This window comes from Hemitrygon akajei, chromosome 7 (assembly GCF_048418815.1).
Source record: "Hemitrygon akajei chromosome 7, sHemAka1.3, whole genome shotgun sequence".
Lineage (NCBI taxonomy): Eukaryota > Metazoa > Chordata > Chondrichthyes > Myliobatiformes > Dasyatidae > Hemitrygon > Hemitrygon akajei.
In genome coordinates, this window is record NC_133130.1 from 96790722 (window position 1) to 96816105 (window position 25384).

Sequence of the window (25384 nt, forward strand, 5' to 3'; positions counted from 1 at the left end):
CCCCTTTATCCTTGAGTGGTTCTACCTTCTCCCTCCCTATCCTCTTCCATTTACTCGTGTTAAAATATGAACAACTTGTCTCTTCATTCATACTTTCCTTTTTTTCCCCAGGAAGGACAAGTTAAATCCTCTGGGGAACAATGGAATCGTGCATGACCCTGACAATCAGTTATCATAGAGTTGACAAATGCTCAGTGAAATCAGAATTTTGGAATATACATTAAAAAAATATACAAAGTTACAAATCAGCATGGTTATCTGCAAATTTATTAGATTTGTTGTAAGTTGTTTAAACTAACACAGCAAGTTCTCATAAGTAAAAACTGAGAATTATGTGTAATGATAAATATCTGTTCCGACAGCTTTAGAAAGTCAGACATAGACCAACCTCCTTAACTTTAACAATGCAGATATACAATTTAAGCGCTTACTAGCTTGGACAGATTTTGGCCTTTAACAAGTCCAGCTACAGCAGCAATCATAGAAACCAAAACTTCTGTACTTGGAAATCCAGAGCAACACACAAAATGCTGGAGGAACTCAGCAGGTCAGGCAGCATCTGTAGAGAGGAATAAAAAGTCGAAGTTTCGAGACCCTTCCTTAGGACTGAAAAGGAGGGGGGACGATGCCACAATAAAAAAGTGAGGGTAGGTGAAAGAGGCTAGCTGGAAGGTGATCGATGAAGCCAGGTGGGTGGGAAAGGTCAAGGGCTGGAGAAGGAAGAATCTGATAGGACAGAGTGGACCACTGGAGAAACGGGAATAGGGGACCCAGGGAGTAGTAATATGCAGGAGAGAAGAAGTGAAAGGTCAGAATGAGGAATACAGGAAAGGGTTGGGGAATTTGTTTATTAGGTGCAGGAGGTACCCAATAAAGAGGCCATTGAATATATCTGTTAAATGGATATGAAGTTCGCTTTGCAAAGAGTGAGCAGCACACTAAATGTGGACTTTTAAATCAGCAAAGCAGAGGCAAAAATTTCAATACTAAAGGCACAAATGGATGATACAAATGAAAGCATTGTAGGCCTTTCTGGCTAAATTAAAACTATCTTATGATCTACGTGAAAAGTCCTAGGAAAATATATTCTTTTAAAAGGCAGATTTTTTTTTGCAGCTATAATGCTGAAATTTTATTTAAACACATTCAAGGTAAAAAATTACTCTAATAACATCCTGTTTGCAGTCTGGATCTGACTGCATTAGGAAGATTTTTTTAGCGTATTGACTTTTTTCCGAGCAATCTCCGGAAGAACAAGGCGTTACTGTAGAACACAGAACACTACACTACAATTCAGGGCCAAGATGCTGCGCCAATGTTTTTAGAGATACAGTACAGTAACAAGCCCTTCTGGCCCAACAAGCCCTTCTGGCCCAATTACACCCATGTGACCTACTAACCTGTACTCGGCTGAACAGCCATTATAAATTTCCTTTATCGCGTAGGTGAGAGGAGTTGATGAGAATGTGTGGTAAATAAAACTGGGGTTAATATAAATACGGTAGGTGCTTGATGGTCAAGGGAAAATAAAAATGGAATTAGTACAAATGACTTACACCTGCTCCTACGCACAAAATGCTGGAGGAACTCAGCAAGTCAGACAGCATCTATGGGGGTGGGGGAGTAAACGGTTGACGTTCGGGGCTGAAACCCTTACTCAGGACTTGTTTTCTTGTTATGTTTTTTTGTTGTGCTTGATGGGGAGTGAGAACTTGGTGTGTGGGGTTCGTACGGAAGAGGCAATGAGGGAGTCAGCACTTGAACATGCACCTTGACCCACCTCATTAGTGCCAACCATCAATAGAATTATCTAAACCCATTTCATTTCCTCAGCATCCCCTCCCAAGATTCTGCCACCTATCTATATAGGAGGGCATTTAACAGTGGCTGGTTAACCTGCTAACCCTTTTGGGACATGGGAGACAACTAGAGTGTGCGGAGGAAACACAGGTAATCAAAGAAAGAACAGGCAAGTTCCGAAATGGTCAGGACTGAACCCTGGTTACTGGAGCTGCTAGTCATCTCCACTAGCCACCATCATTCCTCTGATACACCTGCAAGTGTCCTGGCACTGGTTGGTAATGATATTACAATACCAATTTTTAATTATATTTTATATTCCACTGCTTATTAAAGTGCCATAAACATGGAACAGTTAGTTGCTTGCTTGATAGCAAAGTAATTTAAAAGCTGACCATTTCGTCCCCACGACCCCTGTTTACAGAGTAACAGTGAAAGACTACCGATTTATTGTGCGTTACTTTGACTGATCAACCAGGATCTCAGACTGTAGCAGCCACTTAAAGGTGTGCAAACTAAAGCCAGCAATATTGTCGGTTGGCCTCAAATAGTTTTCTGATAGAAACTAAATCTCACCAATGTGGAAACGAAGTTAATCTCAGTTCTCAGGCTTATCAGTTTATACATTTAAAGTAAAAATAATTCAATAATTTTTCAAGCTTCCTTTTTTATTCCTATATTGAACAATAAATAATGCTTCCTCTTGCCCTTGCAATCAATCAGGTTGTCATCAGATCTCCTTTACTAAGAGACGCAGCGAAGATTTCCTTGATGTAATGATTGAAGTACTGAATCCTTACCCACAGTACTTGTGCCACATAGTTCACTAACCCATCTGTAACTGAAGTGGCCAGAAAGGTTTGGCTGCCAGTGTTTACGGAGGCAACAGGAGGATAAGTTGCTCCCCCTGGCCGTTAGGTTCTCACTGCATCTGAACAGCACTTTGGCAGGACACCTTTTTGGCCAAGCCATCACTGGGTTGTTACAAGCTTCACAATCATCTTGATGATAAGTGACCCTCGTGGGCAGGTGCACAAATTCATTGTGGGTTCCTTGATTTTGTCCTCCAGTAGCTGGTCCAGTTCCCAGCGAAGCCCTCGAATCAACTCTGCAATCTGAGAACAGTACAAGAGGGGGGAGGAATATGGGTTAGAAAGGGGGCATATTTGTATTAGAGTTGTACTATACATACATAATATACATTACCACTACCCTACACAAAGGAATCATGGTCTTGTTGCATCATCCAAATTCTATTAAGCTTCAGGAGATAGACTGCTACCTTGATATCTTCCTGTAAAATGTCTTGATACAATTTTGAATTGTTTCCTCAATGATTGCAAGGTGTCCAGGCCCTGAGGCAGCAAAGCAGCCCCAAACCACGATGCTCCTCCCACCATGCTTTCACAGTTGGGATGAGGTTTTGGTGTTGGTGTCCTTTTTCCTCCAAACATAGCAATGTGCATTTTTGCTAAAAAAAAGTGCAACTTTGGTCTCATCTGTCCACGGAACATTGTCCCAGAAGTGTGTGGAACATCTAGGTGGTCTTTTGCAAACTTGAGACATACAGCAATGTGTTTTTTGGAGAGCAGTGGTTTCCTCTGTGGTGTCCCTTCCATGAACACCATCCTTGTTCAGTGATTTTCTTATAGTGAATTGAACTGACTTTATTTCTTATATCCTTCACATACATGAGGGGTAAAAATCTTTGTTACGTCTCCATCTAAATGTGCCATGTTTAATCATAGTAATTATAATAATTTGTAATAAATAGAACAGTCAATGTAATACAGAGTACACTCAAATCAGTGTGAGTTCATCAGTCTGATGGCCTGGTGGAAGAAGCTGTCCCAGAGCCTGTTGGTCCTGGCTTTTATGCTGCAGTACTGTTCCCCGGATGGACAGCTTCCCACACGGACAGAGACTTCAGCAAGTTTGAGAGGTGTCTGCAGGTTGTTTTGCTGTTACCCTTGTTTTCTTTTTCACCTCCTTCAGCATTTCATGCCGTGCTCTTGGTGTGATCTTTGCAGGATGTCCACTCCTAGGGAGAGTAGCAACAGCACTGAGTTGTCTCCATGTGTACACAATTTCTCTTACTGTGGCCTGATGAACACTCAGATCTTTAGAGATGCATCTCTACAATTCTTCTTCTAAGGTCCTCTGAAAGTTGTTTTTGATGAAGTTGTTTGTGTACTATTAGTTTAGGCAGATTGTGTTTGTCTATTATTGTGACTTAGATGAAGATCAGACCACATTTAATGAGTAATTAATACAGTAAACCAGGTAACTGCAAAGGGTTCACCAACTTTTTCTTGCAACTGTACGAATTTCTAGCTGTAATGTCAATGCAATTAAAAAAAGGTTTAATGAAAACCATATTAAAGTAAAATGGAGAGGTTGACCTTGCATCAGATCTTCCTGAAAGTTGCAGTCCACAGCCTATTGTTAACCAGATGTCCTCTGCACATTACAAGAGTAATAACACACGTAAAATGCTGGAGGAACTCAGCAGTCCAGGAAGCCACTAAGAAAACAGTAAACAGTCAACGATTTGGGCTGAGACCCTTCATCAGGACTGGACACTATTTGTGGACAAGAGTAATAACAGTAGTTATAATATTTATGACAATAATCAGCCAAGTTGGCAAATCCAGCACAGATGGTGATGGAACTCGTGATTTTTTGATTAACTGCCTGCAGTCGCTCCCCCATCCAAACAGACTGAGCACAGCAGTGAAATCACGTAACAAACGTCTTGGCCCACAGGAAGCTCCCAGCACTGACCCTGCACCAGAACCTCACCTGGTGGGAGGCAGCCGCAAATCGAATCCACCCATCATCGAGAGAGAGGATGAACTGCCCCCTCTGGAGCTCCACGTTGACCTGGCCTCCCCCAAACAGCACGAGAGGGTACACGGACACCATGCTGCAGTCTCGCAAAAACACCCGGCTGGTTTTCACTTTCTCGTGGTACACCAAGTATGGACTTTCAAAGTGACGGACCTAGAGTACAACATAGCCATGGCTTAATATTCACATTTCTTACGCAGGGAAACCTACTGGAAATAAAAAACTTAAGCAAAAACAGTATAATTAATGTGACAAAACAACCCTGATTTTGCTGAAAACATTTAATCTGACCTTCAGTTTTTCTGAATTCTTTACAGTGGTTTGGAGGTACACTCGCTGGTTTTAGAAATACAGTCCCACCATGAATGGGATCACAATTGAGAGGTAACTCCTGTCCATGTTATCAGAATGACTCTATAACCCCTCTTGGAATGGTGCCATCAGTTTGCATCCACCTGCAGGGCAAAGGGGGGCCTTGCTTTGGTCAGAAAGAATAAAAATTAAGAGCTTCTCTTTGCATTACACTGGGGAAAAAAATCAGGTAATCAGAAATGATGCTAGACCAAACTGTTCAAAAAACTTGATTCACAGGCAAGCTGGGTAACGTGTGTATTTAAATACTAATACTACAGTATCTACAACATGTTAACCTTTATGTTACAGCAGAGAGACATTGATGCCACAAAACATCCTGTGGCATGTATTTTGTTTAGGAGAATGAAACTCCATTTACAATGTATTGATCCTTTAAAAGCAAACAGGCAAATCCACCAGTGTGAAGCTAATGTATTCACTACTTTGCTAATTATTAGAGGAATTGCTATTTTAAAAGATTCATAGAAATTTACTGCACTGGTAGTCCAATCCTGAGCCAGCTCTAGGTGGAAAATACAAATGTTTGTAGAGAAGGAGACTGTGGTCTTCCTCATCAGAACTATACTTTGCTTCAGCCACATTTCAGCAGTCAGAATCCAGACCAAATGGAAAAATGGGCATAGGAATGGCAGACAAGTATGGAGTGACGCAATTTGGGAAGTTTTCCCAGGGTGAAAATGGCTAATATCTACACCTCGGACTTCAACTACTGCACAGAGTCTTGCCATCTTCAGAAGTTTTCTGATGACTCTGCCATAGTTGGATGCATCAGCAAGGGAGATGAGGCTGAGTACAGGGCTACGGTGGGAAACTTTGTCACGTGGTGTGAGCAGAATCATCTGCAGCTTAATGTGAAAAAGACTAAGGAGCTGGTGGTGGACCTGAGGGGGGCTAAGGCACTGGTGACCCCTGTTTCCATCCAAGGGGACAGTGTGGACATAGTGGAGGATTACAAATACCTGGGGATACGAATGAACAATAAACTGGACTGTTCAAAGAACACTAAGGCTGTCTATAAGAAGGGTCAAAGCCGTCTCTATTTCCTGAGGAGACTGAGAGCCTTTAACATCTGCTGGACAATGCTGAGGATGTTCTACGAGGCTGTGGTGGCCAGTGCTATCATGTTTGCTGTTGTGTGCTGGGGCAGCAGGCTGAGGGTAGCAGACACCAACAGAATTAACAAACTCATTCATAAGGCCAGTGATGTTGTGGGGGGTGGAACTGGACTCTGACGGTGGTGTCTGAAAAGAGGATGCTGTCCAAGTTGCATGCCATCTTGGACAATGTCTCCCATCCACTCCATAATGTACTGGTTAGGCACAGGAGTACATTCAGCCAGGGACTCATTCCACCGAGATGTAATACTGAGCGTCATAGGAAGTCATTCCTACCTGTGGCCATCAAACTTTACAACTTCTCCCTCGGAGTGTCAGACACCCTGAGCCAATAGGCTGGTCCTGGACTTATTTCCACTTGGAATAATTTACTTATTATTATTATTTATTTATGGTTTTATATTGCTATATTTCTGCACTATTCTTGGTTGGTGTGACTGTAACAAAACCCAATTTCCCTCAGGATCAATAAAGTCTGTCTGTCTGTAATATGAGAGGGCATAATTTTAAGGTGATTGGAGGAAAGTATGGCCGGGGGTGGGGTGAAGGGGAATGTCTGAGGTAATTTTTTTTAACACAGAGTGCTGGGTGTGTGGAACGTGCTGCCAGGGATGGTGGTACAGGGCCATTTAATAAACTCTTAGATAGACACATGGATTATAGAAAAATAGAATGCTATGTAGGAAGGAAGGGTTAGATGGACAACAGAGTAGGGTAAAAGGTCAGCACAACGTTGTTAGCTGAAGGGCCTGTACAGTACTATGTTCTATAAACCAGGGCAGGCCCTGGGTGACTTGTAGAACAGAGACCAAGGCAGTACAATACATAGTTGCAGGCAACTTGACACTGGGAGTGAGTGGTAAAGAGTTAGGGTGTCTGTTGGGGTTCTGAGTACCAGAGTTGTATCACTCTATCTCATACAGTGCTGACCAGAACCAAATGGTGAAACCTGCTGATCCCGAGGATTCCTCTTGAGGTGTTCAAAGTGACCTCGGCTTCGTATGTGCAGTCAAGAACCATCTTTGGGGATTATGAGACCTTTTGTGATTGGTCAATCATGCTAACTAGAACAGAATAAAAGTAGCTTGCCGAACACCAGCTCTATCCTGACTAACATTCATATTCCAATCTGAATCCGTGTCAACATAATTTTCACTGTTGTGATCATCTTCATCTTAGACTCGCTGTTCCTTTGCATGCCATTACCATCGATCCATCTGTGTCAACTCACTGCCATTGTCAACATCCAATAGGCACTCCCAGTTTGCATTCATTTTTTAATGTAAAATTAGCCCCGTTAAAGATGGATGAATACGTACAGCGCAATCTCTACAAGTCTGAAGGTGGTAAAGCCTTGAATTCTAATTATGCTAAGAAACAGAAAGTGCATCAATATAATATTACATACCTGGAGTACGATTTTATTTTGTTTCCGTCAGTTCAGCTATGCCCCAAATGTCTTATTTGTATTACTGTACTAACTAACGAAGCCATGAAACCGTCAAGATTTCAGGAACACTTCCATAAAAGACACCCTGAAATGGCTACTTATGATATTACTCAGCTCCAGAAGATGAAAGGAGAATTTGAAAAGCATTGCACACTCAAGTCATTTGCCAAGAAAGCCAAAAATGACCTTGATAGTAGTCTCATTGCTTCTTATAACATTTCCAAAATGATAGCAAAGTGTGGAAAATCTCATACAATTGGTAAAAGATTAATAATGTGCTCGCCACTGTTCTCAAAATGGATATCAATACTTTAAAATCAATTCCTCTGAGTAATAACTCTGTAGCTCGTCGTATTGATGAAATGAGTGAAGATACTGAGTATCAACTAAGCACAGAGCTACGAAAAACAGAATTTGGGATACAACTGGATGAGTCAACTGTGAGAGACAAGGCATTGCTAGTGGCATATGTATAGTTTATCAAAAATGGAAAAATTTATAAAGAGATTCTCTTTTGTAAAAAATTAAAAACAAATATCAAAGGAGAATCAATCTATGACGAACTCAAAATGTACATTGAGGATAAAAGTTTTCCAATTAGGGACATGATTTCTTGTGCAACAGATGGAGCACCGTATTTGACAGGTTGCCATGCTAGTTTAGTGGCATTTATGGAAAAAAAATTCCAACTCTGTTTGTAATCCATTGTGCAAATCATCATCAACAATTCGCAGCCAAAACCTCAGACTTTTTTCAAGCATGACACTTGTAATATTATCAACAAAATTAAAGATCACCCATTAAATAACAGAATATTTCATCAGTTTCAGTAAGATAAGGAAGAGTTTGAACACTTGCTTCATCACTGAATTGCACTGGCTGTTGAAAGGAGGCTGCTTAAGCAGTTTCTTTGATCTTTTTGACACTTTGGTTGAATTTTTACTCAAAGTCAACAAGAGTTTGGGAAACATGATTGAACTTCTACGTGGACATATGATATACCTGGCTGATCGGTATAACGTCATGAACACTCTAAATATGAAACTGCAGGGTGAGAATTTCAATTTAACCAATGTAAAAAGTGCAGTGTCCACATTTACCAAAAAATTAGAATATATGGGCGAAGAATGTTCTCACAGTTTCCCTGCATTGAAAGTATGGCACTCTCTTTCACAGCTGGTGAGTACTGCTTACACCTGTAGTCACTGAAGAAGGATTTTCAGAATGGATTCAAGGATTTGAACAATCTAGATATTAGGGACTGAGTTAACCCATTTCTTTGCAAGGTGGAAGAACAGGAAGAGAGCTCGCAAGAAGAAATTATTGAAATTCAGAATGATGAAGAAGCAAATATGCTTATCTAAAGTGTCTGTTTTTGTAGTATGTGGCTGCACTGTTAAATGAAATTTCCTAGTCTTTGAAGAAAACCAAACCGCTCCTGATTGCATTTTCATTCTCCTTGTTGAAGAAAGCTTCAGTGCAGTGAACCACATACTCACAAAAAACAGAAACTGCTTGAACATTTGTTATGTGTGGGGGCTTAAGGCTTTTGTTGTCACAACTTGAACCAGAGATTTCAACACTTGCTAAAAACCATCAAGCTGAAGGGTAACATTGATATCAAAGCTGCTGTATGGTGCACAGGTACTGTGTAAGCTAGGTTTAAAGACAAATACAAATTTAAAGCAGAATTATTTTTCTTATGTTAGCGTATGGTAGACATGTTTTAACACTGTGGGGGTGTTGGAAATTATATTGTGCCTAAGAGGGGCATTGGCAAGTATGATGGTGCTTTTGGTGGTGTTGGGCTAAAAAAAATACGTTGCGAAACACTGGTTTGGAAGAATCTGGGCCAAACACAGACAAATGGGACGGGCTTGGGTGGGCACCATGGCTGGCCTGGAGAATTTAGACTGAAGGACCTGTTTTTATGCTGATTCCATTAGCTCTTCCAGACAGCTTTCTAGCAGAGTAGATCACTTTCAGCTGTAATATGCAATTAATTAGCAGATGATTCAAATAATGCTATTTTCATGAGGCTATGTCAAACTCGATAGAGAGATGCTGTCACAATTCCCAAATACAGTCAAAATGGTAGGACATTGACAGAAAGTGACATCTCCCTGAGCTGATACAGCCAGACTGAAGGACAGAGTTGGGCTAACTTCTGCTGTCTCCCACTGGGACACAGCAATCTCCCTCACTGACACCCCCCTTCCCCCCCACTGGGACACAGCAATCTCCCTCACTGACACCCCCCTTCCCCCCCACTGGGACACAGCAATCTCCCTCACTGACACCCCCCTTCCCCCCCACTGGGACACTGCAATCTCCCTCACTGACACCCCCCTTCCCCCCCACTGGGACACAGCAATCTCCCTCACTGACACCCCCCTTCCCCCCCAATGGGACACAGAAACCTACCACACTGACTCCCCCCTTCCCGCCCCACTGGGACACTGCAATCTCCCTCACTGGAACAACCCCCTTCCCCAATGGGACACAGAAACCTACCACACTGACTCCCCCCTTCCCGCCCCACTGGGACACTGCAATCTCCCTCACTGGAACAACCCCCTTCCCCAATGGGACACAGAAACCTACCACACTGACTCCCCCCTTCCCCCCCACTGGGACACTGCAATCTCCCTCACTGACACCCCCCTTCCCCCCCACTGGGACACAGCAATCTCCCTCACTGACACCCCCCTTCCCCCCCACTGGGACACTGCAATCTCCCTCACTGGAACAACCCCCTTCCCCAATGGGACACAGAAACTTACCACACTGACTCCCCCACCCCACTGGGACACTGCAATCTCCCTCACTGGAACAACCCCCTTCCCCAATGGGACACAGAAACCTACCACACTGACTCCCCCGCCCCACTGGGACACTGCAATCTCCCACTCTGACCTCCTGCTGGGAAACTGCAATCTCCCACTCTGACCTCCTGCTGGGAAACTGCAATCTCCCACTCTGACCTCCTGCTGGGAAACTGCAATCTCCCTCACTGGAACAACCCCCTTCCCTAATGGGACACAGAAACCTACCACACTGACTCCCCCCTTCCCCCCCACTGGGACACTGCAATCTCCCTCACTGGAACAACCCCCTTCCCTAATGGGACACAGAAACCTACCACACTGACTCCCCCCTTCCCCCCCACTGGGACACTGCAATCTCCCTCACTGGAACAACCCCCTTCCCCAATGGGACACAGAAACCTACCACACTGACTCCCCCCTTCCCCCCCACTGGGACACTGCAATCTCCCTCACTGGAACAACCCCCTTCCCCAATGGGACACAGAAACCTACCACACTGACTCCCCCCTTCCCCCCCACTGGGACACTGCAATCTCCCTCACTGGAACAACCCCCTTCCCCAATGGGACACAGAAACCTACCACACTGACTCCCCCCTTCCCCCCCACTGGGACACTGCAATCTCCCTCACTGGAACAACCCCCTTCCCCAATGGGACACAGAAACCTACCACACTGACTCCCCCCTTCCCCCCCACTGGGACACTGCAATCTCCCTCACTGGAACAACCCCCTTCCCCAATGGGACACAGAAACTTACCACACTGACTCCCCCGTCCCACTGGGACACTGCAATCTCCCTCACTGGAACAACCCCCTTCCCCAATGGGACACAGAAACCTACCACACTGACTCCCCCGTCCCACTGGGACACTGCAATCTCCCTCACTGGAACAACCCCCTTCCCCAATGGAACACAGAAACCTACCACACTGACTCCCCCGCCCCACTGGGACACTGCAATCTCCCACTCTGACCTCCTGCTGGGACACTGCAATCTCCCTCACTGGAACAACCCCCTTCCCCAATGGGACACAGAAACCTACCACACTGACTCCCCCCTTCCCCCCCACTGGGACACTGCAATCTCCCTCACTGGAACAACCCCCTTCCCCAATGGGACACAGAAACCTACCACACTGACTCCCCCCTTCCCCCCCACTGGGACACTGCAATCTCCCTCACTGGAACAACCCCCTTCCCCAATGGGACACAGAAACCTACCACACTGACTCCCCCCTTCCCCCCCACTGGGACACTGCAATCTCCCTCACTGGAACAACCCCCTTCCCCAATGGGACACAGAAACTTACCACACTGACTCCCCCGTCCCACTGGGACACTGCAATCTCCCTCACTGGAACAACCCCCTTCCCCAATGGGACACAGAAACCTACCACACTGACTCCCCCGTCCCACTGGGACACTGCAATCTCCCTCACTGGAACAACCCCCTTCCCCAATGGAACACAGAAACCTACCACACTGACTCCCCCGCCCCACTGGGACACTGCAATCTCCCACTCTGACCTCCTGCTGGGACACTGCAATCTCCCTCACTGGAACAACCCCCTTCCCCACTGGGACACAGAAACCTACCACACTGACTCCCCCCTTCCCGCCCCACTGGGACACTGCAATCTCCCTCACTGGAACAACCCCCTTCCCCAATGGGACACAGAAACCTACCACACTGACTCCCCCCTTCCCGCCCCACTGGGACACTGCAATCTCCCTCACTGGAACAACCCCCTTCCCCAATGGGACACAGAAACCTACCACACTGACTCCCCCGCCCCACTGGGACACTGCAATCTCCCACTCTGGAACAACCCCCTTCCCTAATGGGACACAGAAACCTACCACACTGACTCCCCTCTTCCCACCCCACTGGGACACTGCAATCTCCCTCACTGGAACAACCCCCTTCCCCAATGGGACACAGAAACCTACCACACTGACTCCCCCCTTCCCGCCCCACTGGGACCCTGCAATCTCCCTCACTGGAACAACCCCCTTCCCCAATGGGACACAGAAACCTACCACACTGACTCCCCCCTTCCCCCCCACTGGGACACTGCAATCTCCCACTCTGGAACAACCCCCTTCCCTAATGGGACACAGAAACCTACCACACTGACTCCCCCCTTCCCACCCCACTGGGACACTACAATCTCCCACACTGACCTGGTAGTTGACTGAGGAAGGGTGGATGTGGACATTTCCATCATTCTTCGTGACAAACTGCAGCTCCTCTGCCTTCGGTGGCAACTTCACTGCACCTGACATGGTGTGTGTGTACTTACTCTGAGGAGCAGTCACCTAGATGCAAGACAAACATGTTGAGGTTGTTATATTTCGACCAATTTCAGCTTCCTGATTTTCCAATGTCTGTTCCGACTGATGTAACATGTGAAATAGAAGCAGGTATAGGCCATTTGGCCCATCCAGCCTGCTCTGCTGTTCAGCAACAATCACACCTGATCCTCTACTTTCACTCTTACCCTGCCCCATTCCATATCTGGAAATGTAATAATTTCCCTTTTGAATAAAATCAGTGCAGCTCTTTGGGATAAAGAATTGCAAAGATTCAGCACCCTCAGGAGAAAACATCCCCATCTACATTAAATCAAACCACTCAGGAATTCAGTTCATTTCTTGGATTTGATAGAATGCCAAACTAAAGAGTACAGGGAGAGTTGGAGTATTAAGCTAGTAATGTGGCAAAAGGAAGCGGTTACATTAATAGATGTGATGATGAAGGCAAGACACAGTCTGCATGTGGAAAAAATACCAGTATGGACACTTTAGGCCAACCAGCCTGTCTCTGAACTGCGACTGCCAGGCAGAACGGGACTGCCTACACATGTCCCACAGAGAAATTACCAATTTCTATCATCTATTTTGGTGGAGCTAAGAGAATACTGGTGGAAATTGAACAGAGGCCTCCCAAACATCACTAATAATACAGAGCACAACATCACTTAGGAAATTAGAGCTGCTTAGAGGGCAATAATCCTTATAAAATACTGAAAATACCAAATCAAAAGTGTTTCATGTGGAGTGCCTAATTACAGAAAGATTCAAAATAAATATTCTTCTGCTAGAGTTCTCTCTCTACAGGCATTGCCCCTTTCTTTATTATCAGATCTTCTCCCCCTCCTTTTCCATTTTCCCTACATCTTCTTAAAGGTTAGTATCCTGGAAAGTTTAGTTCCCTATTTTGGTAACTTTGCAACTGAATCTTTGCAATGATTTTTCAATCATTCCCATTTATTTCTAATTGCTCCATTAATTCACCTGTCCTATTATATATAAATGCTGCAGAAATTCAGATAAAGTCCTTTCTGTTTTGACTTTTTAGCTACTTTGTCATTCAGTTTTGGTTCCTGCACTACAGGAGAGATACATTTATTCTGGAGATCATGATATTGACTGGCTGGTGTGGAAACACAAATATCCTTGAACAGAAAATCCTCCAAAAAAGTAGTGGATATGGTCCAGACTATTGTGGGTAAAGCCCTCCCCTTCATCGAGCACATTGCATTGTCGCAGAAAAACAGCACCCGTCATCTGACACTCCTACCACCCTCAGGCCACGCTCCTTTCTTGCTGCTGCCATCGGAAAGGTAGCACAGGAGTCTTAGGAACCACATCACCAGGATCAGGAACAGTTATTACCCCTCAACCATCAGGCTCTTGAACCAGAGGGGATAACTTCACTCAACTTCACTTGCCCCATCACTGAACTGTTCCCACAACCTATGGACTCACTTTCAAGGACTCTTCATCTCATGTTCTCAATATTTATTGCTTATTTATTTATTTATTATTAGTATTCCTTTTTTCTTTCTTTTGTATTTGCACAGTTTTTTGTTCATCTGTTGAAGTGGTCTTTCACTGATTCTATTATTCACTGGTTATTGGATTTATTGAGAATCCCTGCAAGAAAATTAATTTCAGGGTTGCTTATGGTGACATAATACTTTGATAATAAATTTACTTTGAACTTTAAGAAAGTGGACCACAGATTCATCGAAATAATACTGGTTTGCTAGACGTGTGTGTAGCGGAAACACAGGGATAAAGACTATATTAGATCTGGGTCAGGGAACACACTGGTACTAACAGGGGTTTAGGAAACAGTAACTATAGAATGATAAAATTTTATGTTAAAAACTGACAGCAGGGTGTTGAAACTAAACAAAGCAAACTGAGGATCTGAGGGGTAAGCAGGCTATTGTACTGGGAAGCTACAGTATACAGTAGAATAGCATGGTTAACATAGTTAAAGCAAAAAAATACACAAGGAAAATGACTTGCTTTAGCTATCAAGTCAAGGGTAGCATTTTAAAAATCAAAGGTAAACATTATATTGATGTCAAAAGCAGCAAGCTTGAGGTTTGGACAATTTCCAAGTTCAAAGGAAATGTATTATCATTTTCTTGTGGGCATTCACAGTAAATACAAAGGAACACAATAGAATCAATGAAAAGCCACTGACAACAAAGGCAAACAACTGGTGTGCAAAAGACAACAATTTGTGCAAATACAAAAAAGAAAAACAAATTAATAGTAATAAATAAATAAATATTGAGAACATGAGTTGTAGAGTCCTTGAAAGTGAGTTCATAGCGGAATCAGTTCAGTGTTGGGGTAAATGAAGTTATCCACCCTGGTTCAGGAGCCTCATGGCTGAGGGATCAGTACTCAGCAAAGAAGGACCAAGTCAGACTAGGACAGCGATTTAGTGAGAGAAACAGGACTATAATAACTTCCAACCTTCTTTAAAAGATTTAACAGCAACACAAGTTAATAGACCCCTTACAGACAGGAGAAATTATATTGGGGAATAAGAAATTGGTGAAGAAATTTAATAAGTTATTTATTACTGTCTCACAGAAGATAATGAAAACCTCTTGGAAACAGTGGAGGACTATGGGTCTAGAATGAATGAGGAGTTCGCAGAAATTAATTATTATTGGAGGAAATAATGAGACCAACGGACAATAACTGCTGAGTATCCAACGGCCTGTATTCTAATTTTTGAAGGCGATGACTATGGAATTAGTGGATGTAAATCCACAGAATATGAAATCGCCCAAAGCATACTCATGACTTAAACTTGTTCTTTTAGCCCATTTTTGGCTGTCATTTGCCAATCTTGAATGTTAGGAGAATCAAGAAATATGAGATTAGTACAGATATACAGAATACGACATTAGTACAGAAGGGAATTGCTCCCCTTCTAGTTCTGATATCCATACGAATCAAGTTTGCTCACAGCTCTATACAACTAGAACATATATTTCAATGCTAGACTTCTGAGGTAAAAACCATCATTACTTTAGTTCTTTCTGACTGATTTTACCATCTTTTTTTAAACTTAATTCTCTTTCATCTGTTACTGTCCTAAGATTCAGGTGATACTCCAATACTTTGACAAGAAATTAATACTTGGAGTGTCAATCCTTGTCAGTTTCACATTATTTAAGTAAAATCAATTAAGACCAGTTTCAAAAAAATCATGTCTACTAACTTCACTGGCCATTCACTGTAGTATTGCCTCTGTCCATTAGAGGGCGCTGATCAATGGACCTGACTTTATTGCTCAGAACCACTGTCTGCATTTAGAAATTGGCATCTAATCAAATCTCCTTGATGTGGATTCAAGAAGAAACATCCTGAAGTGAAAAAGTAGTTGAACTTCCACTATCCTGAGTTACACCCTTGTTTTTTGTCTTATCCCCACTTAATCCTTGCAAGAAGCAGAATTTAAAATCTACTGAATTATATGAGAAGTAAATTAAAAGAATTCAGAACCAACCTGGACTACGTTGGGGTAGAGGGCTGCACACAATATTGCTGAAACTAACTTCATGTTGCCTGCATTGGAGTTGGCCTAGAAGAGATGTAAATGACAAAAGATTTTATCTTTGAGTTTATAAAACATCTGAAAAATGAATTTGAAAGTCAGGATACATACAACATACTGATATATCATAAACAGCCCTGAGGTTGAACCACTAAATAAAAGCCCTAATTTTTCTGTAAAAAAAATCTAATTTTTGGTTAAGATGTACATTCCTAAGAATTTGAATTTCTCCTGCTTAGAGGTTGACTTGATCTCTTTACAGCAAGCACTGACTGGTGTCGATTCCTGCTGCCTTGTGCAAGGAGTTTGTACATTCTCCCTGTGACTTTGTGGGTTTCCTCCCACATTCAAAAGACATATGGTCAGGGTAGGGATTAGTGAGTTGTGGGCATGGCACATTGCGGGCAGAAGCATGACGATAGCGGATTAGTGAGTTGTGGGCATAGCACATTGGGGCAGAAGCATGACGATAGTGGATTAGTGAGTTGTGGGCATGGCACATTGGGGGCAGAAGCATGACGATAGTGGATTAGTGAGTTGTGGGCATGGCACATTGGGGGCAGAAGCATGACGATAGCGGATTAGTGAGTTGTGGGCATGGCACATTGCGGGCAGAAGCATGACGATAGCAGATTAGTGAGTTGTGGGCATGGCACATTGCGGGCAGAAGCATGACGATAGTGGATTAGTGAGTTGTGGGCATGGCACATTGGGGCAGAAGCATGACGATAGTGGATTAGTGAGTTGTGGGCATGGCACATTGCAGGCAGAAGCATGACGATAGTGGATTAGTGAGTTGTGGGCATGGCACATTGGGGCAGAAGCATGACGATAGTGGATTAGTGAGTTGTGGGCATGGCACATTGCGGGCAGAAGCATGACGATAGTGGATTAGTGAGTTGTGGGCAGAAGCATGACGATAGCGGATTAGTGAGTTGTGGGCATGGCACATTGCGGGCAGAAGCATGACGATAGCGGATTAGTGAGTTGTGGGCATGGTACGTTGGGGGCAGAAGCATGACGATAGTGGATTAGTGAGTTGTGGGCATGGCACATTGCGGGCAGAAGCATGACGATAGTGGATTAGTGAGTTGTGGGCATGGTACGTTGGGGGCAGAAGCATGACAATACTTACGATCTGTCATCGGGCTGTGCGCTGGTCTTTGACACAAAACGACCCATTTCACTGTATGGTTTGATGTACATGTGACAAATAAAGCTAATCTTTATTTTTAATCTTTCCCTACCAGATGTGGCGATTCTGCTGGACATGACTCGTTAAATCCTGACTGCTCCTCTTAGAAAGAGACTGATCATCAACCCCAAGCCACCCCACCTCCAAGTTGCTCAAATTGGTTGATGCTGTGCTGACTGAATCAACAAAATGAAAATGTACCAAAACTCATCTTTTCAGAGCGCCTTGGTACAAACACGGAGGTGCTCATTATCCATGAGGTGGCTGATAAAGGGGAGAGCAGTAAAAACAGACATATTTACTGCTGCACAATTTTCGCTCTTGGACAAGCACATTTAGAAACCTCAGTTCATTAGACTGAAATTTTAATGCTCTGCCCGTAATCTGAATCTTCTTCATAACACTTTCATGCATTGAGTTGCTGATACATGATTGGCTGATTAGATATTTGCATTAACAAGCAGGTGTACAGGTGTACCTAATAAAGTGGCTTCTGAGTGTATCTGTAAATACCAAGTAACTCACAGATGCATGCAATAACTCATCTGTCATTCAATCTTTCAACTTTCACCTAGATTCTGGCTGATCTAAATCCTAACTTCACTTATCCACCACTGCTATCTTAATTAGACTCTCAGTAGGAAAGGGAATTTCAAAAGGCAGTTGAAGGTAAATAATCTTCAGGGCTTTTGGAAAAGAACATGGAAATGCGGTTTGTGAGTCAGCATGTTCAGACCCAAAGGGTTAAAGGGATTTCTTTGGAATGGTAATGTTTCAATTATTATATTTCTAAATTTATGTGCCTAACAAAAAAAACTATCAATCCCAGTTTTGAAATTTTTAAGCTATACAGAAAAAGGGAATTCCAGGTGTCCACTGTCCTTTACATAAAGTATTGTCCCCTGATACCACTGCACTGTGCGTTACATCGATCATGAAAACAAATCAATGAAAGCTTTTTATTTGACCTCTTGACCAGTGGCCTCAACAATCCCATCGCCTCCCTGTGAAGACATCTTCTCAATGTATTTGGCTCGCAGCCCCTCTTTCACGAAGCCAATGTCCGACAGCAGCTCTGCAAATTGTCTCTTCATGCTGGAGATTTCCTACGTTGAGGAAGAACACCACAGTGGGTAACAAAAGCTGTTACAATATGGTATACTGACTACATTAAGTGCCAGAAGAACTGAACCGTTTTGTACCTGCAGTGTCCTTCCAGACAAGAAGTTTTGCTTGCAGTAGTTGTACGCTGCTCGAGCACTCTCTTTTAAGGCAGCGCTCCATCCCTAGGTGGGTTATTTAAATTAAAAGAATAAAAGAAAATAAAGTTGTAATATGGTATTTGCACCACACTACTAGGTAACTACCAGATGTAACAAGGAAAAGCACAGCATCTGGGATCCCCTGTACAGCACTTCCTCTGTAACTGTAACACTATATTCTGTATTCTTTTGTATGAATTCAATGTGTAATAATGGATGATCTGTCTGGATGGGATGCAAACAAAGCTCTTCACTGTAGCTTGGTAATGCGTGACTCATTATCATTGCCCCCCCCCCCCACCCCCCGAGAGGCCCTGGAGAAACTTTGTCAGCAGCACAACCCAAGGAGCAGAGCTTGGGGAGTCACTTCTTGATCCGATATCAGAGGTGCAAAGGGACGAGGGAGACCCCGAAGGCTAACTTTCAGGCTGAGTCGGTAGCAAATGCAATGTTAGCATTTATTTCCAGAGGACTAAAATATAAAAGCAAATACGTAATGCTGAGGTTTAATAACACAATTGTCATTTGGAGTATCGAGAGCAATTTTGTGCCCTCTATCTACAAAAGAATTTGCTGGCATTGGAGAGGAAAATGTTACTGGGAATGAAAGGGTAAACATATGATGAGCATTTGATAGCCCAGGGCCTGTACTCACTGAAGTTTAGACAAATGAGTAGGGACCTCATAGAAACCTATCAAAAGGCCTAGATAGAGGAGAGGATGTGTCTGGGACCAGAGAGCACAAACACAAAATAGAAGGACATCCAATTACAACAGAGACGAGAATGGTGAATCTGTGGAATACGTTGCCTCAGACATCTGTGGAAGCCAAGTCATTGGGTATATTTAAAGCGGAAGTTGATAGGTTCTTTGATAGAAAGGGCATCAAAGGTGATAGGGAGAAGGCAGGAGAATGGGGTGCAGAGGGCTAATAAATCAGCCATGATGGAATTGCAGGAGTACCTCTAGTTTAAGGTGGCATACCATCAAACAGGGCATCAACATAGTACAGTTTTTTATTTGCAGCCTCAAGAACAAATGGTTAAAAATAAAGTGCCTCTTTCAAGAGAATAAGTCACAAATGTTTTGTTGTCACTGCAGCTTTGATTCCTCTTTCAAATGACAATTAGTTCACTCATAAACATGAGAAAATCTGCAGATGCTGGAAGTCCAAGCAACACACACAAAATGCTGGAGGAACTCAGCAGGCACTTCTGATGAAGGGTCTCAGCCCGAAAAGTCAACTGTTTACTCTTTTGCATGGATGTTGCCTGGCCTGCTGAGTTCCTCCAGCATTTCGTGTGTGTTGCTCTAATTAGTTCACTTTCTTAGCTTTGCCCCCTCATCAGACCAAAGACATAAAAGTCTGAACACATGTACCACCAGGCTCAAGGACAGCTTTAAACCCGCTGTTACTACTGAATGGATCTCTTGGACGGGCTCTTGACCTTACGATCTTCATGGCCTTGCACCTTATTGTCTGACTGTACGGCACTTACTCTGTATTATACCACTATATTCTGCCTTCTGTTGTTGCTTTTCCCTTGTGCTGATATGCTGTAACGACCTGTATGGATGGCATGTAAAATAAAGCTTTCACTGTACCTTAGCACGTGACAATGACGATCCTTTCCTTTAGCTGTTTAAAGTTACATAACCTTTTGCCACTGCCTCAAAATGTTTCATTTTAAGTGAACACCCATTTCCAAGTTAAACTGAGCTAGGTTAAAGGGGAGCTGGTGAATAAGAGACCAGATTCTAAGGTATGGGGAAATGACAGAAAATCCCTAGTTACCACAGGTAGAACTGATAGATACCTACAAATCAAGATCAGCCTCAAAGGTTGAAGCAAAAGTTAAATGATTTCAGGTTTCCAGCAAATGGTCAGAAATGAACTTTTCCCTTTGAAACTTAAATAATTCTGCTGATTTTCAAAGGGGAGCTCTGTCATTGGGAAGCGTAACCAACACTGGGAGTGGGTGCGAAATGCCCAGCAGACTGCTGTCTTACCTCATAGGCCTTGAAGATGGTGAGATAGTCGCTGTGAGCCACAGCAAACTCAAGCTTCTTCACATTTGCTTCTTCTCTTTTATCCCACGGTGCAACCTATTCACAGCACAAACCATGTGATTTGATAGGTAATCTATTTATCTAGTGACTGAACTGTTTTCCTTTCCTTCCTCCATTTTACTTGAGGTTTAAACATTCAAGACCCTTCTGAGTCCCAATACCTTGCTCTTATGGTCATGTCCTCTCCATTAAGTTGTCATCCTTGCCCCAGAGGCTATACCTACACCATTTCTGGGGCTCACATACCAAATTACGAGCATAAATGAATAATGGAGGCTGACATTTTAAAGCAGTAACCACAGTGTTGCATTGCCAGAGGTGACTCTTCTCTCTGGAGACCTTAAACCAAGTTCTCCAATAGACACCAAAGCTCTTGTAGCACTAGATACACCTGGAGGAAATTTGTTCAAGGGAAGGCCGTGCTACACGAGAACGATCACTGCCGTGTCGCAGAGAACAAGCAGCAGCTGCAAAAGAGGAGACTGAACAACCAAAAGACCCAATCACGAACCACAGCCTCCACTTGCTCTTGCCCACACTGCACCGGAATATGTAGATCCCAGATCAGCTTCTACCTCTACCCAAGGACCCACCAATAGACAAGCTCTTAGGAGAACGTCATACTTGATTTGAGTGATTGCACTATATACAGTATTGTCTCAAGAATAGGATGTACTTACGAAAGGGGATTTAAAGGCCAAGCTAGCTGCAATGGTCAGAGCAGGATCGAGGCAGCGGAAGATAGCACCAAACAACATTAGTTTTCCAATGCGGACATCAACGGGCAAAAAGGCCAAGTGATAGCCCAGTGGAGTGAGTGTTTCATCTGGTGTGAGGGCTCCCAAATCCTGCAACCGATTCTTAGCTGCTTTCAAACTTTCTTCTGCGGGCACTTCAATTAGGCGTGATAGAACAAACTCCAAGTCAAGATCTGCAAAAATGTCCAAAAGTTTGATCCTGGACAACGGAGGAAAAAAAAGTAACTCACAAAAAGAAATTTTCCTTCACATTATATTTTGCTTTTGCCATGCAGTTCTCCATAATTAATGATATTCAGAATATAAACTCAAAGGCTGCGGCTACAAATGGCTACTTGGTTGTATCTTTACTGGAATTATTGATAGGAAAAATTGAGGATCATGGATGCTACAATAAAAAACTACATTTTGACGTTTAGTAATATAAACCATTTCGGGATCCCAAGACCATGGAATACACCATTAATATAAACTCAGTGGCCACTTTAGTAGGTACACCTGCTTGATAATGCAAATATCTAATAAAGCCAATCACGTGGCAGCAACTCAATACAAGAAAGCAGTGGTCAAGAGGTTCAGCTGTTGTTCAGAATAAACATCAGAATGGAGAAGTAATGTGGAGCTGGTGGTTTGACTAACTCAGAAACTGCCGATCTCCTACGATTTTCATGCACAGTCTCCACAGTTTACAGGGAATGGTATAGAAACAAAAAACATCTAGTGAGTGGCAAAATGCCTTATTAATGAGAGGACAGAGAAGAGTGGCCAGACTGGTTCAAGCTAACAGGAAGGTGACAGTAACTCAAACAAGCATGACACAACAGTGGTGTGCAGAAGAGCATCTCTAAACACACAACATATCAAACCTTGAAGTGAATGTACAACAGAAGTCAACAAGGATATAGAATACCTTCTATACCTAATAAACTATAAGCTAAATATATAAGCTTCTAAAGTTTCAATCATGCGAGTTTTTCCAAGCTGAAATCTAACTTTTCTTTCTTTTGTAAAAGGTTATTTTACAGAATGGATAAGTGATGGACTACTGTGATCAGTTCTCCACAACCTTAGACAAAGCTGTTCCAGAGGTACCCTCTTGATCTCTGGCAGCTGCTGCTCCTGGAGGTGGTGACGGTAACAGTGACTGGTAAAGAGGTGGAAGCAGACTCCCGAGGCAACTCGCCCAGCTCGACCCTTCCTCTGCTGGGCATTGGCTTGTGACACCCAGGTGTCCTCTAGACTTTCCATCCCTTTGCATGGGTCATACCTGTGAGTCAGTAAGAATGGGGCAAATGAGACACAGTTCCTCTTTCATTTGCATACATCAGAACTTAGTAACTTGAAACTTAAATTCCAAAGTATCTTGTACTTCAAATGATAGTGCTACATGGAATAAAGTGGACTTTCAAAGATAGTACAGCTACAATGGGATGATCAAGGATCAACTCTACTCGTCATGTTCACGTATAAAGAATTTGGTACCAAGGGCATGAATGACTTCCTCTATGGATCATGAGACTCAATGATTAAATGGGAGAGTCATACAACATAGAAACAGACCCTCTGATCTGAATTATTGAAGATTTCAAATAATAGATTTTATTCAGAATTAAAATATATACAAAGGAGGAATAATGCAAAAAATATACATTCAGAGTCAATAGTAATGAATTTTTTTTTACTTTGAGACTGACATAGACCATGCCACTGGTGTGATACACCCTTTTCACTATTCGAGAAGCCCTACCCCTCATGTGTAGTGGTGAAGGAGCCTAGATTGTGTCCTTCTCCACTTGCTGCACTGTTTCAGAGAATCCCTTAGAATGTAATCCTACAGTGCCTGTCTGAGTATTCCTTTCCAGACTCACTGCGTTGGAAGACAAGTAAGTTTCAGGCAGACCAAAGGGCATTTCTCACTGACCTTCCAGAAGTATTAGATGTCTTTTTGGGTGTGTGTTCCTGATCCGTGCTGACCAACACACCTGTCTAAACTACATCCTTCTGAAATGTATTTGGTTTTCAGCAAGTTAAAAACTTCTCGGGGTTTAATGAATACCTTTCTAATTGCACAAGCACATCTAATTCAGAAAGACAGACTGGATACAACAGCCAGAAAATTCATTGCTACTGATGCACAGTAAGCTATCCCCATACATGAGAAAATCTTTCCACGGTTATTGACGCAGAGCAGTGGGAAACATTCTCTTACTCTAAATTCCATGAGACACAATACATGACCTGTTCTGAGTTCTGTGAACATCCCTTTCTCTTGAATGCCTGGGTGCTATGCACCCTTTGGTTTTACCCATGCTTTTGATATTCCTCCTTGCTTACAATAACTCAATATTTATTATTACTGACTTTACAGTGCAAAGTCATAAAATGACAAGTGACAAAAAATACAGTGCAAATTGAAAACTGAGGTAGAAATCTGATGGCAGAGGAGATGAAGCTGTTTGTGAATTGTTGACTGTGGGTCTTCAGGTTCCTGTACCTCTTCCCCAATGGTAGTTACAAGAATAGGACATGTTCTGGGGGGTGAGGATGCCACTTTGTTGACGCCTTTTGAAGACGTCCTCGATGGTGGGGAGAGTTGTGACCGATGGAACAGGCTGGGCCTACAATTTTCTACAGCCTCTCGCGATCCTGTGCATTAAGTTTCTGTGCTAGGCAGTGATGTAACTGGTCAAAATGCTCTCCGATGGACATCTATAGAAATACACAAGACTCCATGGCGACATCCCAAAACTTTGCAAACTCCTAATGAAGCAGAGCTGCTGGCATGCTTTCTTCGTAATTGCATCAACTTGTTGGAGCCAGGATGGATCCTCTGAAACACTGACACCCAGGAACTTGAAGCTGCTCACTTGTTCCACTGCTGGCCCTTCGATGAGAACTGGTGTGTGTTCCCTAAACTTCCCCTTCCTTGGTCTTGTTGAGCGCTTGGCTGTTGCCGCTCAATCAGCGGAACTACGTCAGTGCTGTAACGCCGTCCAAGATTTTACCAACAATAGTCATCTCATCCGTGAATTTACAAATGCTTAGCTGCACAACTCTGGGCATAGAGAACAGAGCCCCAGACGACGGATGCATCCTTGAGGTGCCCTCGTGTTCACCATCAGCAAGCAGATGTTATTACTGACCTGCACAGGGATCCAGCTGCAATGCCTTTCAATCCCTGTATCCTATTACTGATGCTTCTGTCATCTCTAATCGTCTATCTGGAGATTTGCTTCTTTTTGTGTTCCTTTTATCCTGGACTCCATAGCACAGATCGGTTGTTTCTTTATGCAGTTACCGATCCTCTGTGTAGTCATTAGAACTACCTGAGATTCCTTTGCCTTTTGGTCCTCCTTCCATCCATCTCATGAAACCATTTCAAATTGTGGCTTCAACGTTCACTGCCTAAGGCTGAAGCAGACAGCAGGTCACGTTTACTGTGAAGGAGTGGTGAGGTTAGCATAGAACTTCTCAATGGACAGAAACAGTCTTCAACTGAACGCTGAGGTGTAATCTGCAACCAGCCTCACACCCATGCACCTTAATCAATTCTGGTTTGCAAACTTCCGGCAGTGCATTTGAGATGGTGGCTTGTTGCATAAAGTTTTCTCAATCTCCCTGATTAGTCAACCAACACAAACAGTTCATGGTGACTCAGATCCCCATCTGGGACATTCTTATTTTTCAATCTTTTTTATTGATTTCCAAATAAAGAATATATAAATCGGAAGAGGAGTTTAACAAGTAGATAATATAAAAGACATATAAACAGCAATAGTAAAAACAGAAAGTATATAATGTCAAAAT

General features: G+C 43.1%; 1 protein-coding gene across 2 annotated transcripts in view; it reads right to left on the minus strand.

The window, feature by feature from the left end:
- Positions 1-249: 249 nt before the first annotated feature.
- dhx57 (DEAH (Asp-Glu-Ala-Asp/His) box polypeptide 57) overlaps positions 250-25384 on the minus strand; it is a 91551-nt gene continuing 66416 nt past the window's right edge. For both annotated transcript variants that reach the window (XM_073051519.1, XM_073051517.1), the window contains 9 exons: positions 22644-22844; positions 21500-21776; positions 20760-20855; positions 18690-18773; positions 18456-18593; positions 16245-16319; positions 12605-12739; positions 4603-4803; positions 250-2915 (listed from right to left, as the gene is read on the minus strand). In XM_073051519.1, coding sequence (XP_072907620.1) covers positions 2772-2915; positions 4603-4803; positions 12605-12739; positions 16245-16319; positions 18456-18593; positions 18690-18773; positions 20760-20855; positions 21500-21776; positions 22644-22844 — 1351 coding nt within the window. In that variant the 3' untranslated portion in view covers positions 250-2771. The remainder of the gene's footprint in view (positions 2916-4602; positions 4804-12604; positions 12740-16244; positions 16320-18455; positions 18594-18689; positions 18774-20759; positions 20856-21499; positions 21777-22643; positions 22845-25384) is intronic.